Source organism: Peromyscus maniculatus, chromosome 12, assembly GCF_049852395.1.
Source record: "Peromyscus maniculatus bairdii isolate BWxNUB_F1_BW_parent chromosome 12, HU_Pman_BW_mat_3.1, whole genome shotgun sequence".
Lineage (NCBI taxonomy): Eukaryota > Metazoa > Chordata > Mammalia > Rodentia > Cricetidae > Peromyscus > Peromyscus maniculatus.
In genome coordinates this window covers 87,891,372-87,908,803 of record NC_134863.1, presented here as the reverse complement: position 1 = coordinate 87,908,803, position 17,432 = coordinate 87,891,372, and the positions used below count along the sequence as shown (strand labels likewise).

Here is a 17,432-nt window from a genome sequence, read left to right as displayed (position 1 = left end):
GGTCCCTCGAACATCTGCAGGGATCCTGCTTACTGCAGTTTGGTTGAGAGGCCTGAAAATGAAGCCTTCTGTGTGGGTTGGGGGGAATTAATCCTTATCATAGATTGCCATTAATATGGGTAAAGAAGATTACCAACTTAAAACCATTTTGTTCTCCTCCATTTGACAAATGAGGCATTGTGGCTCTCGGGTGGCAGAGGTGGAACTCTGGGAGGGGTTCAGCCCCTGATGACTGTTTGTCCACTGAGAGCTGTTTGATTTGACTAGCACATCAGAATGTTGAGGTAAGCCAGGTGTGGCCCATGCCTGTCATCTCAGCTACTCAGGTGACCAAGGCAAGAGGAGTGTCATGGGTTTGAGATAAGCCTGAGTTACATAGTGAGCTACAAGCCATGCTGAGCTACAAAGCACTTTTAAATTACAAAAAAAAAAAAAAAAAAAAAAAAAAAAAAAAAAAAAAAATTATGATTAAGAGAGGTGTTGTGACATGCACCTAAAATCCCAGCATGTGAGGCTGAGGCAGAAGGGTAGAGAGTTCCATTGCCTGCCTCAGCTATGTAGTTAGTTCAGGTCAGCCTGGACTAGAATGAGACCTTGTCTAAAAAAGAAAGAAAGAAAAAAGGAAAGAAAGAAAAAAGGAAAGAACAGCTTCTTACTCCACACAACTGATGGTGGACTCAGATGGTTTGTTTAATGAGCTTTTAGGGTATACACTGGAGGCAATAACAAAGGCCAGTGTGCATGACTGATGGGCTACAATAGGGCTGGGGAAGACTTTCCAACCTGAAGAAGTCCCATTAGTCATTCTACTAGTTGTGGGGCGAGGGGAGGTGAGTGGTATCTCAGTCCCTTTTCCTGTGGCTGTGGTAAAATACCTGGCAAAAACAGCTTCAGGGAGAAACGGTTTGTTTGGCATCATTTGTAATCTACATTCAGAAGGCAGAGTGGTGAATGCTCAGCTAGCTTCTTTTTATGCTTTCAAGACTCACGCCAGGAAACCCTACTGGTCTCCTTTATAATGGGTCTGTGCACCCAATTAATTTAACCAAGATATCCTCACAGGCATGCCCAAGGGCTGACCTAATCTAAACAATCCCTCATGAGTGTGTGTGGGGGGAGGGATGGGGTGGAAGAAGCTTGTCTACGTAGGTGGTTCTAGACCCTGTCCAGTTTACAGCTAACATTGAACACCATAAGTGGCTAATCATGAGCTTTGAAGTCTTGTGTTCTAGAAGTCCTCAGGTCCATTGAATTTAGTTATTGGCCTGATTGCTTCCTAGTTTTACCCAAGTACTTAGATTCTCTCAAGGGATGGTTGTTGGGCAGCTTTATGTGTCCTTGGAAACCAAAGCTTCTTATGAGGTTTAAAGCACACCTCCCCACCCCAAGCCAACAGTGTTCTTAGTACAGTGTAATAAGAATGTTCTTAGTTCTAAGAAGGTTCTAGACCTTGACAATGGTGCAGCAAGCCCTCATCTGTTTTATTGTTGTTTTATTTTCAAGCAGTAAAAGGCATAGGCCCTGGGAACAGTGACATTTCCCTGAATCAGTCATTGGTCCGTGGAGTCTCTCTGCTATCAAAATTTCCAGAAAGGATTGTTTATAGAACATTTATTTTTAACATGAATCAGCAACATTTCTTATCCAAACATTTTTTTTTTGTTTTTGTTTTTGTTCCAATCCTCTGTGAACTCTGGGGATGGGGAAGACATAACTAGTCCCTGTCATCCATCTTTTGAGACTAGTGTCACAGAAAGGGATGAAAGAAAGATGAACCAGTTTCTTCTAGAATTGAGAAGCAAGGTAGTTTTTTTTTTTTTTTTTTTTTTTTTTTTTTTTTTTTTTTAGGTGAACTAGTGCTAGGCCTGTGTACTCAGGACTCCTAGATTCTAGAACCTGCCTGAATGGGGCTCAGAGCACACCAAGGTTATGTTAGAGTGTGTGTGTTGGGGGAGGGGGTGGTGGCAGAAGAGAGCTGTGTATGGGAGGCCAGGGATGAGAGAAGAGAGAGGAGGTGGATGGCCTAGCGCTGAACCTTGTGAATCAGGCCTAGCAAAGTATTTATTTTCATAATCTTTCTGCTTTGTGTTTTAGATTCTGAGAAATACACCAGAGAATTAAAAAATTTTCTGTCTCCCAAAGTGAACCTCAGGGTCAGGGTCAGCCATTCCTTGGGGGGAAGGCAGAGGTCTATTCTGTGTTATCTTCAGACTCCAATGGCTCACTGCCAGCTTCTAGGCTGCCTAGCCACCCGATTGTGTAATACCCAGCATGCTCTGTTGCTGCAGCCCCTAGCTGGCATCTAGCCTTGGTGTACACTGGGCATGCCCAGGGTTCTACCAGGCATGGCTGGAGTCTAACTTATAAGATCTGCTCCCCAAAAAACACTGCACTATTTTGTTCATAAAATTACCCCTCTGAAGTGCCTTATGACATATTAGATTGTGGTTTGGTTTATTGTTGATGTAATTACTTATCTCTGTCTTCTAGAACTTTGTTCTAAAATACAAGTTCATTTTATATTTGAGCTCATGTGAGCTCATGTTGTAAGTCTATTTTTGTTAGACTTATTTAATTTATAATTACTTAATATGTATGTTTTAAAATTATTCTAACATTAAAAATAATATGCTGAAATTATTTGTATAGAAATAATTTTTATGTGCTGGATAAATCTTTAATATTTTTCTTCATCAATGCATGTTATATTTTTTGTTTTGTTTTGTTTTTTTGCTTTTTGAGACTGAGTTTCTCTGTGTAGTCCTGGCTGTCCTGCAACTTGCTCTATAGACCAGGCTGGCCTCGAACTCAGAGATCCACTTACCTCTGCCTCCTGAGTGCTGTTTTTAAAGGTGTGTGCCACCATGCCTAGCTAATTTTTAAATTTTTACTTTTAATACCTATGACTTATATTCTTTTTTCCTTTTCTTCTTTTACATTTTATTTATTCTTTGTGTCTTTCACATCGTGCATCTCGATCTCTTTCATTTCCCTGTCCCTTCGTATCCCTCCTCTGCCTTTGCAACCTCCCCTGCAAAATGAAATAAAATAAAATTTAAGAGGAGGCTGGGCAGTGGTGGCGCACGCCTTTAATCCCAGCACTCGGGAGGCAGAGCCAGGCGGATCTCTGTGAGTTCGAGGCCAGCCTGGGCTACCAAGTGAGTTCCAGGAAAAGGCGCAAAGCTACACAGAGAAACCCTGTCTCGAAAAACCAAAAAAAAAAAATTTAAGAGGAAAAAAAAGGAAAATCAATCTCATCATGGAAGCTGTAGTGTGATGTAGTGAGTCACACAGTAAACCCTCTTATCCATACATCTTTACTTGCAAGTGTTCATTGCAAAGAGTCATTGGTCTGGTTCAAGGCTTCTGGTTTCTGCTACACTACCAATGCTGGGCCCTTACTGAGACTCCTCTTGGATATACTGTTGTTTCCCTATGTTATGGAGATCCTACAGCTTTGAGTCTGCAGGACTGGCTCCTTCACATGCTCCAGTAGATCACAGATGGGGTGAATGTTGGGGTGGGCCAACTCATGACCCTAGTTCTGGGCCTGGGTAGTTGCAGGGTTGGTCTGCCCATCAGCTTTCCCTGTCCTCACCCCCAGGGTGAGTTCTCCAGCATTGCCCTGGCTAGCTCACCCTTTGCAGTGATAAGCAGAGGGCAGGGCCAGCCCTCCCACACCTACACTATCAGGGCCAGCTCTACTGTGTTGCCCAGGTGAGGTGCAGGGACCACTCTCCCACTCTTATGATCTAAGGGCCAGCTCTTCCACCTGCCACAGGCGGTGAAGGGTGGGGCGTGGGGGACATCTCTCCTCTGGCTACACCACCATATGGTAGATGAGGGGTAGGGCTAGATCTCCCATGCCCACTTTCTTGGGGCCAGTTCACCTGCACCTTGGTGAATAGGTTAGATCTACTTTGCTGCCCGGGTAAGGTACAGGGCCCACTTTCCAGAGTGCTGCTGCTGGTAAAGGAGAGAGTCAGCTCCCTCACCCACCACAGGTGGTAGGGGCAAAGGGGGAGGGCATCTTTCCCTCTCTCTCACCACCACATGGCAGACAAGGGGGTGTGGCCAACTACACCCTCAGGGCCACAGGGCCAGCTCACTTGTGCTTCCACCAACAGGGTCAGCTCTACTGTGCTGTCCAGGTGAGGAGCAGAACCCACTTTCCTGAATGCTACAGCTGATAAGGGGGAGGATCAGCTTTCTAATCTGTCACAGGTGGTGAGGGGTGAAGGGTGAGGTGCTCTCCCCCACCCACACCTCTGCATGACAGATGAGTACTCTCCCACATTCACAACTTTAGGGCTGGCTCACCCATGCCTCCAACAACAGGGTAAGTTCTACTGTGCTGCCCAGACAAGGTGCAGAACCTGATGTCACAAGTGCTGCAGCAGGTGAGAGGCAGGGGCAGCTCTCCTGCTCTTTTGACCTCAAGGCCAGCTCTCCCACCCACCTCAGGCATAGAGAGGTAGAGGAAGGACAGCTCTCCCCGACTCATACTGCCATATGGCAGATGAGGGTCAGGGCCAGATCTCTCACGCTCACGTTCTCAGGCAGCTCATCACGCACGCACGCATGCACGCACGTGCACATTCATTCAACAGTCAGCTTTGCTATGCTGCCCAGACAAGATGCAGGGCCCACTTGTTGCAGTGTTACAGCTGGTAAAGGGTCAGCTCCCTCATCAGCTGGAGGCAGCATGGGTGAGCGGGGAGTGCATTTTTCCCTTTGCCCCCACCACTGCACCACAGATGAGGGAGGTGTACTAGCTATGACCCTCTCACGCCCTCAGGGCTGGCTCACCTGTGCCCCTGTCTATAGGGTCAGCTCTACTGTGGTGCCTAGGTGAGGCACAGGGCCTGCTCACTCAAGTGCTGCAGCTGGTGAGGGGTTGAGTGAGGTCCCCCATTCAGTTCTCTCTAGTGTTGCTGTCAGTGAGGGGACAGAGCAAACTCTGTACAGCTCTATCCTCTCAGCCTTCAGTGGCATCAGGAGCCATGGACATCAACACGGACCATGGCTTTATCAGGGCTGTGAACCCAGACATGGGACCCAGCAGCAGCCCAGGTCCAGACATCACATGGCCCTGGGTGGCAATCAGGCCACCCACATCAGCCCATTATACATTGCTTTTACCTCTTCAGGTATGTCTCTGTCCACAGGACATGAACCATTCTGTCTCTCTCTCTTTCTCCCATACCACACCATACATAATAGTGACAATCTGACTAGCACCACAAAGTGCCAGGTGGCCCATGTTTTCTTCTTGGAGTACTGGGCAGACTGCCCTGGACCTGTGTGTGGGTCTCCTTGTCTCACTCACTCTGTCATGGCACTGGCCAGTACTGTGCTTTTTCCTCGGAGCCCAAGGTGGTCCACCACAGGCCTGCCTGTGGGTCTCATCCCACTCAGTCCATCATTGACTTATTTTCTTTTAAAGGCTTACTTTTAGCAAAAGACAGAAAGTGGCTTTTCTCTACACAAGGGAACAAATGTCTAGGGCTTAAAAAATAAGTTCATTTATTATTTGTGTGTGGTGTGATGTGTGTGTGGTGTGGTGTGTGTGTGTGTGTGTGTGTGTGTGTGTGTGTGTGTGTGTGTGTGTAGGTCAGAGGCAACTTGATGTGTTTATCTAAGTTGTTCTATTACCAATAAAGACTCGGATACCAAATATTGGGGTGAAAATCTGATAGATAAGCAGCAGAGGAGTAACCAGCTAACCTCTACACACTTCCCAGATCCACGAAATCTCTAAGTCCTTCCCTGCTCCTTCCTGTATGTCTTCTCTATCCATATTTCTGGCTTCTCTATGGCTAATTCCAGTCAGCTAGTAGCTGGCTTCGCTCCCTGATTCAAGGTTAACTTTATTAACTCCATCTCTGGATGCCACAGTATGATCAAATATCCTGCAACAGCAACAAGTAGATGTTGATTCTCTGCCTATACCTTGTCAATCCTGAAGATGGAACTCTTGTTTTTAGGCCTGGTGGTAAGCACCTTTACGTGGTGATCCATCTCATTGGCCCTGTCTTGGGAATTTGAAAGCAGCCACTGGGGAAAATACATAACAGTGATTTTTAAAGGGAAAAAAAAAACCTTCATTATATATGAAAAAGCATGACAACTAGATTTAAGCAGGACAGAACTCAGATCTTGAGAATCCATCAGGAATTGAGTGTCTGAGGCAGTGTCTAGTTTTTTTAAATTGTTTCATGGTAGAAAAGATGTGCATCTGAGTATTTATCCAAGATTGAGACTCAAAATTCTTTCCTTGATAGCATAGAAAGTCTAGGTTATTCAGCGAAATGAAGGTGTCTATGGTAAGCACTGTCCTTGCTGTCCTCTGAAGATTCCATGTACCCTGTCTCTCCAGGTGGTGATCTGTCATGTGGTGGGTGAGACCCTTCAGTTCTTGGTCAGTGCAGGCCCTGCCTCCACAAGCAGTTCAGAATGCCAGCTGTATGACGTCCAGCTTTCACCATTTCATTTAAAGGTAAGACTGGGTAGATGCTGTCAGTCACAGGAAATCCATGGTTGTAGCAGGAATCTTAGAGAGTCTTATTAATAAAATCAAACCTGAAGCCAGTTATTGGGGTGAACACTGGAAGATCAGAGAGACAGAACAAGCCACAGCTAACCTCACCTGGCCAACTTCTCAGCTGATCTTGTTTCCTCAGACTGGAAGCCTCTGTGTCCTCATATCCAAATGGCTCTCAGCTGAACTGTGCTGCTCAAAACCTAAAAGCTTGAATGCTTAACCAGCCAAATGCTTCTAGTTCCTGGTCCTCACGCCTTATATACCCTTCTGCTATCTGCCATCACTCCCTGGGATTAAAGGTGTGAGTCACCATGCTTGGCTGTATCCTTGAACACATGGATTTCTTCCTCTGGAATGCTAGGATTAAAGGCATGTGCTACCACTGCCTAACTTCTATGTTTAATATTGTGGCTGTTCTGTCCCTGACCCCAGATTTGTTTATTAGAGTGCACAATATTTTGGGGAACACAATACCACCATACATAGTAGATATAACTTTGTGTTCCCTGCCATAGGAGAGACATAGGGAGGATTCATCCATGCTGAGTTACAGAGTTCTGAGTCTCATGTTCTTATTAATTATGAGTTAGGTCATTCTTCATCTTTAAACTGTAAGCCACCATGAACATGACTCAGAACATGTAAAGTCTGTACCCAGCATGGATGATGACTCCCCACAGCTATAAATGGAGAGCCCCCTTCTCTAGTTCCTCTCAGCCTGTATACTCTCTGAGGCCATGTTGAATTAGGACAGAATTATGTATAACTGGTTTGGAGAAGTAACTAGATATTGGGTGAGGGTCCTGAAACCTACCCTGCCTCTCCTATGAGGAAATGTCAGCATTCTGCAAGCCCAGCTTTGATGATCTTTTGCAAGCAGATACAGATGATGAAAATGGTGGCAGCTTGACTCTGAAGATAGCCTTGTTCAATAGGACCTTGAGGGTTATAGGACTGCAGGCTTATGTTCCTGTTGGCTATACATTAGTTGTAAAGAGCTTATATACCAACCACCTCACTCTTTGCTTGGTCCCTGTGCCTTTTTCAGCTCAGTCACCATGGGTGTAGTCCTCAAACCATACCTATTGGACCATTCTCCTGCTAGCCTCTCTTAGTGTTAAGGATGGTTATAATTGCTTTTGGTAATCTGGAGACATTAAGATGTTCTCACCACTTTAAGGTCCAGGCCCTAATCACACCTACCAAGTCCCTTTTACTAAGTCTGGCCCTATATATAAGGATCCAAGATGAAGGCCTGGCCATGTTTCCATGATTCTGCCACCTCTACATGAGTAGGACTATTCAATATAGGAGACCAGCTGAGGCTGCTGGAGTGGCTCAGGTGAGAGGGGCAAGGGTTCCATATATAGTCCCAGAGACATTTGAACATGGGCACCGGCCATGCCCAGCACTGAAGACAAGTGTCCTGGGTCCCTTCTCTCTCCACTCTCCTATGCCTTCATGACAGAAAGAGAAACACAGAGCACAGTGAGTTCCTTATTTAAATAAGGCTGCAGAGTGTCAGTGACACCTGGCCTGGGGGACTGCCTGGGCAGACAAGAGGCTGGAAAGGAGTTTGGGAAGAGGTCTTCACATTCATTCTGAAAGAACAATGTGGACCAAGTCAGAAGCTGAGCCATTGTCTCTAAGAACAAGTGACTAAAGGAACACACACGGGGCTGGGACAGTAGTTAAAAGTCCATGCTGTTATTGCAGATGGTTTCCAGCATCCTCATGCTAGTTTACAATCTTTCATAACTGCAGTTCTAGGGGCCATCTCACCTCTTCTGGCCTCCAGGGGCTCCAGGCATACACACAGGCAACTCATACACATTATTGTAATTACTTTTCTATTGCTGTAATAAAGTACCATGACTAAAAGCAACTTGGGGAGGAGAGGGTTCATTCTAGCTTACAACTCTGTGATCTGAAAAAAGATTTTTCCATCACTTGGCACCAAGCCAAGGAAATTATAAGGAAATGTCCTACTTGTTCTTTGTAAAACTAAACTCTACTAGCTGCAGGAAGTAACCCAAAGGGTACTCAAAGAAATGAAATTTGGCAAATGGATGTGTTTAATTTTGCAGAGTTCAGAAAATTAAAGTATGTACACCATGCCATAGATAGATATTCAGGATTTCAATGGGCAACTCCTTTGAGTTCTGAAAAGACTGATTCTATAATTACACATTTATTAGAAGTTATGACCATTATGTAGATACCTGTACAAATTAAGACTGATAGTACTCCAGCATATGTCTCTAGTAAAATTAAACAGCATTCTGTATATTATAACATAAAGCATATTACAGATATACTATATAACCCTACAGGGCAAACAGTTATAGAAAGATCTAATCTCACTTTAAAAGATATGCTTAATAAACAGAATGGGATAATAAAGACCCCCAGAGACAGATTGAACAATGCTTTATTAACTTCAATTTTTTAATGCTAATAAGAAAGGAACAACAGTTTCAGAGAGGCAATGGATAATAGAAAAAAAACTGCTGACTTAAATCATCCTGTATACTTTAAAGATGTGATGACCTCAGAATGGAAACTAGGATATGTATTACGTTGGGAAAGGGGTTTTGCTTTTGTTTCCACAGGAGGAGAAAGGCTATGGTTATCATCAAAACTGATAAAGATAAGATTTGAACAGGAGAGACCTCTTGATTAAAAGAGGCAATAGTTCATCAAACAGCATGACCATTCAATCTAAACTAATGTATAAGACTAACAAATGCCTTTCATTTGATTGATATAACTTGCCAAAAAGGAAATTTTCCCCAAAGTTAGGGTTGGGACAGGGTTTTGTTTTTGTCTTTCCAGGAAAATAAAGGCATCCAACTAAGTAATTTCATCTCATTACTGAAGGAAGTCAGGGTAGAAGTTCAAGGTAGGAGCTTGGAGGCAGGAGCTGATGCAGAGGCTATGGAGGGGTACTGCTTACTGGCTTGCTCTTCATGGCTTACTAGCCTGCTTTCTTATACAACCCAGGACTACCTACCCAGGGGTAGCACTGCCCATAATGAACTGTGCTCTCCCACATCAATCTTTAACCAAAATCCCCACAGGCTTGCCTATAGGCTAATCTGATGCGGGCATTTCAAAGTATGCCTAGGTTTGGGCCAAGTTGACAAAAATCAACCAGCAAACTCATAAAATAAAAATAAATCTTAAAAAATGAATACACAGAGAGCACCAGTGCACATGTACACAGCACACAGCATATACATATAATATACATGCACACCTCATACAGACATATTACACACATGCAGTATGCACACACATATAGCACATATACAAAAATGTGCATGTACATGGCACATATGCATGCACACATGAGCTAATTAAGGCTCAAGTGAAGAGCTCAACTACCCAATAACTGTTTCTTGGTGGTTTGTTCTCATAGATGGAATTCCACATGGAAGAGAAGAGAGAGGACATTCAGATCAGGTGGTCGTTCACCCATACACCAGAAACAGCCATCAAGATCCAGCCCCAGGCCCCAGGGGAGGTCAGTCCGTAAGTTTTTGTCATTCTTTCACTGGTTTAAGGATGCATGGCTAGAGCATGTCTCAAATTGGGCATCTCTAAGGTGGGCAGCCCCTGCCAGCCATTCTCCCCATGCTGACCTAGGCCACAAGAGACAGGGCACTGTGAGGACAGCTTTGATGGAGAGGATACTTTCCTTTTCACTTTCTGGGGCCTCAGCATATGAGGACAGAAACTGGGGTGCAGTGAGTGTGTGTGAAAAGTGCCCCGGAGGCACTTTCCTTTGCTGGACCTGGAATCCTTCCTCTGGCTTTCACAAAATCCCCTTGTAGTTCTGCTCTGTTTCAACTAGGCCAGCCACTGAGCCTCATCACAGCACAGCTGTGTGGGCCTTGTAGTGCGTTTGCCAATAAAAGAATTTCCTTCTCCTCCTTCGTCTCTCTTTTGTCTTTTTTCTCTGGTGCTGGGAATGGAACCCAGGGCCCTAAACATGCTAAACAAGTGTTCCACCCCAGTCCTGTCAGTATTTTAGGCTTTATGTTTTGACATAGATGTATGCAGTGTGTGGGTTTGGTTGGTTTGGCTTTGATTTGGTTTGGGCTGGTAAGTTTCACACACACACACACACACACACACACACACACACACACACACACTACTGACTAAGGTAAATTAACTACTATCAGATTGGTAACAGAGCTACTGGGGTGGGGGAGGAGTGACTCAAGGAATTTTGAACTCAGAATGGTCCCCTTCTCAGGAGAAGAGATTGAACATGTCAGGGCTTGTCTGGTGGACTGCAGGCCCACAGATGATATCATTGTCTAAGAGAAGCAAATAGCAGAAGGAAGGAGGAGGAATAGAGAATGATTTGGGGTGGGGCAGCCCTTCCTTCTCTTTCTTTTTGCTGTTTGCTTTCTCTGATGATGGCATCATGTGTCCATGCCTACAGTACACACAGGCAAGCTCCTGCTGAATTTCTTAATTCGAAGAAGGACACCATTCTGTGGGATTCCTTGAGTCATTTCTCCCATGGGTAACCATGTTACCAATCTGATATTGATTCATTTGCCTCAGTCAATGTTCAGGTATAGAATTTCCCCATCTTCGTTGATTTACATATTTATTTTATTTTTTATATAATTTGGTTGGCCCACATGTGTGTCTGTGTATGATGTGTGTGTGTACAGTGCTTGCAGAGACCAGAAGGGACTGAATCTCTATGGACTGAAATTAGGAAAGGTTGTGAGCTATCTTCTGGGTGCTGGGAATCAAATAGGTCCTTCAGAAGAACAGCCAGTGCTCTTAATTACTGAGCCTTCTCTTCAACCCCTTGTATATATTTTTGACTGTTGAAAATTTGATGGTTCAGTGGTTAAGAGCACTGGCTGCTCATCCAGAGGTCCTGAGTTCAATTCCCAGCCACCACATGAACCTGAGTTCAATTCACAACCATCTATAATAGAATCTGTTGCCCTTTTCTGGCATGTAGGTATACATGCAGAGCACACATACATAAAATATAAATAAATTAAATTTTAAAAAAGAAAGAAAATTTGATCCAGAGTCAGCACCACTGACAGACTGGGGAAAAGCTGTGTTCCTTCCATTTGGCCTTACTGATACCTGCACAAAGTGACTTATGTCATTGTCTTTTTACAAAGATGACCTCACTCATTCTTCCTCCTGTACCCAGCCAGCAGCATGATACTTGTACTTCCTGTTCTTCATCCTCTAGGCACCCTATAGATTTCTCTATGGAGACTTCTGGGGACTACTTTGTGGCTCAGTAGCAGATCCACAGCTCCCTAGTGAATAAGAATAGCAGTGGGGACGGGGGCTGTGAAAGGAGGTTGCCCTGGCAACCACTCCTGAGATGGCAACCATTAGGCCAGAGTTCCTGTCTACTGAGTGAGAAGCAATTGTGCAGGTCAGACAGAAACAAGAGTCCAACGTAAGGCAAAGCCATACTGTGTGGTATTATTCAGCCAGAAACAGAGTGACTTGCTGGTGCACGCTGTATCCTGATTAGCCTTATAAACGATAAAAGAAGCCTGATTCAAGAGACGTGTGTCTTCATGACACACCCAGTCCAGAAAAGGCAATCCACAAAGAAAGAAAGATGGATGCCAGGGGTTGGGGACAGGACTCCTGATAGGATGGAGTCTGGAGTTCATCTTTAGGGAGCAGTGAGAAGATTGAGAACATATTTAAGTAGTGGGTGCTTAGTACTGTGTATGTACAAAAGAACAGTGAAATGTACATTTAAGTAGTTATTCTATATTGTGTGACTTTTATTTAACTTAAAAATGAAAGCTAGGTTATCAAGGAACCATTGAGGGAGTAGGTGATGGCCTCTTGGTTCAAAGTGCAGGCTCTTAACTATTTTAGCCACTTGGATTTGACTCTTTGGCTCTCCTTTATGGACTATATAGCTCTGTGAATGTTAATTGACTTCTCTATGCCTTCATTTTCTTATCTGTGAGGTGACGGGAATGTGATGTAAAGATCGAACCAGTTAATACATGTGTATATGGGAGGCTGGCCCTCAGTGAGAGCCATAGCATCAGCCATTTGGGTTTTGGCATTTAGAGACCTTATATTTTAGAGATTCAGGTTCACTTTTAATAGATAAAAGCCAAGTTCACTATAGGGATGCCTGATTAAACAGGGGGCAGGCAGCCAGTTGTCTTACAACAACACAGATGACTCCAGTCTGCTTTCTAAAGTCAGTTCCTATTGTACAAGTTGTGAGTGTCCTATAAGCCAGTGGGAACCAGTGCCTATAAGGGCCTTGCCTATACAGCCAGATGGGGTCCACAGTGAGGGGAAATGGCACCCAAGGTGCTTTCAAGCTGCTCAGCACAGCAATTGGAACTAAGGTGTTAGATCTTGGCAGAGCTTGACCATCACAGCTTCTCTTCCAGAACTCAGAAGGATGGCATGGATGCCTGGGCTGCCTGCAGAGTGAGACCTGTCATCTTAGCAAATATCTACCCGGCCCTTTTTCTCAAGAGTGAAAACCAAAGCTATAATACTGAAACAAGAGAGACCAAGTTGTCCTTTACATTAATGGAGATTTTAAAACTTAATTCTTTAAAACCGACTGTGGTGCCATAGATCTGTAAAGCCAGTCTGTGGGAGGCAGAAGCAGGAGGATCATGAGTTTAAGGCCAATCTGGGATACACAGTGAGATGTCTTAAAAACCCAACCTCCATTGGGGATGTATTCCACTAATAGAATGCTTGCCCAGTATGGGGAAAGCCCTTGGCTCTATCTCTAATACTGAAAAATAGAATAAAATCCAAAACCTGTGCACTAAAAACATTTATAGTAGTGGTTCTCAACCTTCCTAATGCTATGACCCTTTTACACAGTTCCTTGTGTTGTGATGACCCCAAGCATAAAATTATTCTGTTGCTAACTTCATAACTGTAATTTTGCTACTGTTATGAATCATAATGTAAATATCCAATATGCAAAATATCTGATATGCCACCCCTGTGAAAGGGTCATTCAACCCCAAAGGGGTCACAACCCACAGGTTGATAACCTATGGTTTATAGAGCTCTGCTGCACATAACAGAACCACGCACACATGAGTGGGTACTGGATCCGCTCTAGTACCCAGCTAGAAATAGTGCAGAACGAATCTCAGGAAGCTTGTTGTGGTCCCTTCACAGGCTCTACGTGGGGTACTGGGACCTTGAAATCTTGAATATGGGAGATATCTGAGCTGCAGAATCTTGATTATTTATTTGTTTGTTTTTCAAGACAGGGTTTCTCTGTGTAGCCCTGGCTACCCTGGAACTTGCTCTGTAGACCAAGCTGGCCTTGAACTCAGAGATCCACTTGCCTGTCTCTTGAGTGCTGGGATTAAAGGTGTGTGCCACCACCTAGCTAAATCTTGATTCTTAATTTGATGGAATCTAGAATCACCATGGAAACAAACTTCCAGACAAGTCAGAGGGAGTTTCAAAGTTAGATTAATTGAGATGGAAGACCCACCTGAAATACCATCTCATAGGCTGGGGTCCCAGAACGAATAAAAAAGAGAAAGCAAGTTGAGCACTAGCGTTCATCTCTCTCTGCTTCCTGAGATTCGCTGTGATCAGCTGCTTCACATTCTGACACCATGACTTCCCTGTCATGAAAGACTGTGCCTTAAAAACCGTGAGCCAGAGTGAACCCTTTCTTCCCTAAGTTGCTTCTGTTGAAGCAACAAACCAGATAACCAAGACATGTACAATCAATAGATCCAACAGCTGAAAGCCGCATGTTTATTGCTGTGCAGTTTCTGGGGTCTGGAGTTTTTGCATACTCTCTCTGCCTGCCATCAAGTTCTTGGCTGAGCTGTGCTTCTCTGCAGCTCAGGGGACTCATCAACCTCACATAGTTGTTGGCACAATTGGTTCATTATAAACTGAGTTCTTCAATTTCTCACTGGCTGTGCTCCTGGAGGCGGCTGCTGCTGTTCCTAGCCTGTCATGGGCCAGCAGGACAGTTGCAGTCCTAGCAACAAGAGCCAGCATAGCCTTCACACCAAGGTTGCTTAATGAGGTCTGATGTTGTAACGTTTAGCATCTGGCGTGCGATGATCTGATGACCTGTCTCTCTCCAGAAACAGGCACTCGAGGTAAATATGCTTTCGGAAGCCCTTGAGGATCTTTTCAAGCACCTAGTTAGTGCTGCTTCTCCATCTGTGTTTCTGAGCACCAAGCCCACACGGGTCAAAGAAGCTCAGGTAAGCCCAGTTTGCAGGACACAGACAATTGCGAGCTTGTGTTTCTGGTGTCTTCACTTCTGATGGTAGGGCTGACATTGCACAGGCAGATACTGTCTGCAATATTAGAATAGAGCCTCAAGATGAGAGCTCCATGGTGAGAGAAGTTGCCAGGCCACTCATTGTTGCCCTTCTGATGAAGCTATGGTCCCTTGCTTTGCACCATTCATCAGACACTCTTAGCTGGTGATAGTGTTTGGTGCTAAATTCTAGGTGACTAGGGTCACAGGGATATGACAAGTCATCTTTACCTTACTTTGCTTACAGGGTGGCAGGCATAGCTCAGCTAGCAGATGAGAACAGCAGGGGATTATAGACTTCCCTCAGGGTCTCTCAGAGGCATAAGGCGTGAGGGGCGGGTTCAGCCTTTCCTAAATACTGGAGTCAGTCATACATCCAGAGGTTGGAATAGCCTCAGCCACTGCATCTCCCAGTAATCCTGCTAATGATGGATTCTTGAAAAGCAGAGGGTATTGGTGACCATAAATGTATCAAAATTGGAGACAGTTCACAAAATAGTATTATATTTTCAGAACCCACAGATTAAAAAAAGGGGGGCCTATGTTATCATATTCAGTCATATTCTAAAATGAAATTGTTCAATTTCATTAAGTACTATACCCATGGCAGGGCTCTCTAGAGAAATTGAGCCCTGGGGCATGGGGGTGAGAGAGATTTATAAGATATAATATTATAACATTGTTGCCTAAAGACCTTAACATGGTCTTAATAATAAAAACCTGGAGCCAGATATTGGGGTAAATGCTGAAAGATCAGTAAAGGAGCCAGCCACTAGACAGACTTTTTACCTCTACCAAATCCTCAGCCTGAAAGGGCCAGGCTCCTGTTTCTACCCTACTTTTACTTCCTGTCTCCACCCAGCCATATCACTTCCTGGTTCCTCCTCCCAAGAGCTGGGATTAAAGGTGTGTGCCACTACTGCCTGGGCTCTAGTGGCTAGCTCCACACTCCAATCTCCAGGCAAGCTTTATTTGTGAGAGCACAAACAAAATGTCACCACAGATGTGACTAATACATACATGGTATGATTCCAGCCCATGTCTGAAGCTTTGAACACCAGGAGAGTTGATGGTTTGGCCTCAGTCCAGACTGACCAAAGGCTCAGAGCTCGAACCCAGGAGGACCAGTGTTTCTGTTTGATTTTAAAAGCAGAAAAAGACTATGGCCTGGCTGATGTGTCTGGAAGGAGGAATTCTTTCTCATTTAAAGGTGGCTCATTTTTTCTACTTGGACCTTCAATTGATGGGATAAAGCCCACTCACTCTATTAGGGATGGCCATCTACTTTACTCAGTCTGTCCGTTTAAATGTTGATCTTTTGGGCTATAGCTTAGTTGGAAGAGTGCTTGCCTAGCATGCAGCATGCATGAAGTCCTGGATTCAATTTCTAAGCCATATACACCAGGCATGGTGGCATGTGCCTGTAATACCGGCACTCAGGAGGTAGAGGCCAGAGGATTTGAAGTTCAAGGTCATCCTCCACTACATAATGAGTCTGAGGCCAATGTGGTTAACACAAAACTCTGTCAAAAAAAAAAAATCTGTCCTGAAAATTGAATTCATCTCAAACCACCATTATAGAAATACCCAGAATGGTGTTTGACTGAGTCCCTGGGTATTTATGGCTCAGAAGTAGAACTGTCATAGCTTAGTGGCACTTGTGCCAGTATGGAGATTGGAATTTGGATCCCTAGAACCCAAAGTCAATGCCAGGTGGACATGGTAGTCTGACTCTAATTCTAGCCTCAGAAGCCTGAGACCAGGGGATCCTGGAGAAAGCTGGCTGGCTGGACTAGCTGTATTCGTGAGCTTTGTGTTCAATGGAAAAACCCTACTTCAGTGAATAAGGTGGAGAGTGATTGAGGATTATACCTGCTGATAGCCACAGGCTTCCATATGCACAGACATGTCCATGTTTACACACACATGTAAACCCCCACACATGTAAATGTTGTTTGTTTTTGCTCTTTTGGGGGGCCCCACCACCCAGCTCCCAAATAAATCACTCACACAGAGGCTTATTATTACTTATAAATGACTGATCTTAGCTTAGTTTATTTCTAGTCAGCTTCTCTGAACTTAAATTATCCTGTCTATCTTTGGCCTCAGGGCTTTTGTATTTCTCTATTCCTGTATACCTTTTCTTTTCTTCTTACTCCATGTCTGGCTGTGTAGCTGGGTGACTGGCCCCTCTAGTCCTCCTCCTTCCTCTCTTATTCCTTGATTTTCCTTTCTTCCAAATTTCTTCTACTTCTCTCTCTGCCTGCCAGCCCCGCCTATCCTTTCTCTTGCCTCACCATTGGCCGTTCAGCTCTTTATTAGACCATCAGGTGTTTTAGACAGGCACAGTAACACAGCTTCACAGAGTTAAACAAATGTAACATAAATAAAAGTAACACACATTAAAATAATATCCCCCAACATGTAAATACTTATATATGTGTGTACACATACACAGGAAAGAAAGGAAAAAAAAATAGTCCCACATATACAACTGACAAAGTATCACATCTCTATCTCATCACAGTGCTTTAAGGATGTTACAGTCCTTCCTGGCCTTTGCCATTCTTCACTCACAGC

General features: G+C 44.3%; 1 protein-coding gene across 3 annotated transcripts in view; it reads left to right on the top strand.

Moving 5' to 3' along the window:
• Positions 1-17,432, top strand: part of C2cd2 (C2 calcium dependent domain containing 2) — a 76,203-nt gene that overhangs the window by 23,355 nt on the left and 35,416 nt on the right. For all 3 annotated transcript variants that reach the window (XM_006996876.4, XM_076549322.1, XM_076549323.1), the window contains exons 3-5: positions 6,380-6,499; positions 9,966-10,070; positions 14,671-14,793. In XM_006996876.4, the coding sequence (XP_006996938.1) occupies positions 6,380-6,499; positions 9,966-10,070; positions 14,671-14,793 (348 nt within the window). The remainder of the gene's footprint in view (positions 1-6,379; positions 6,500-9,965; positions 10,071-14,670; positions 14,794-17,432) is intronic.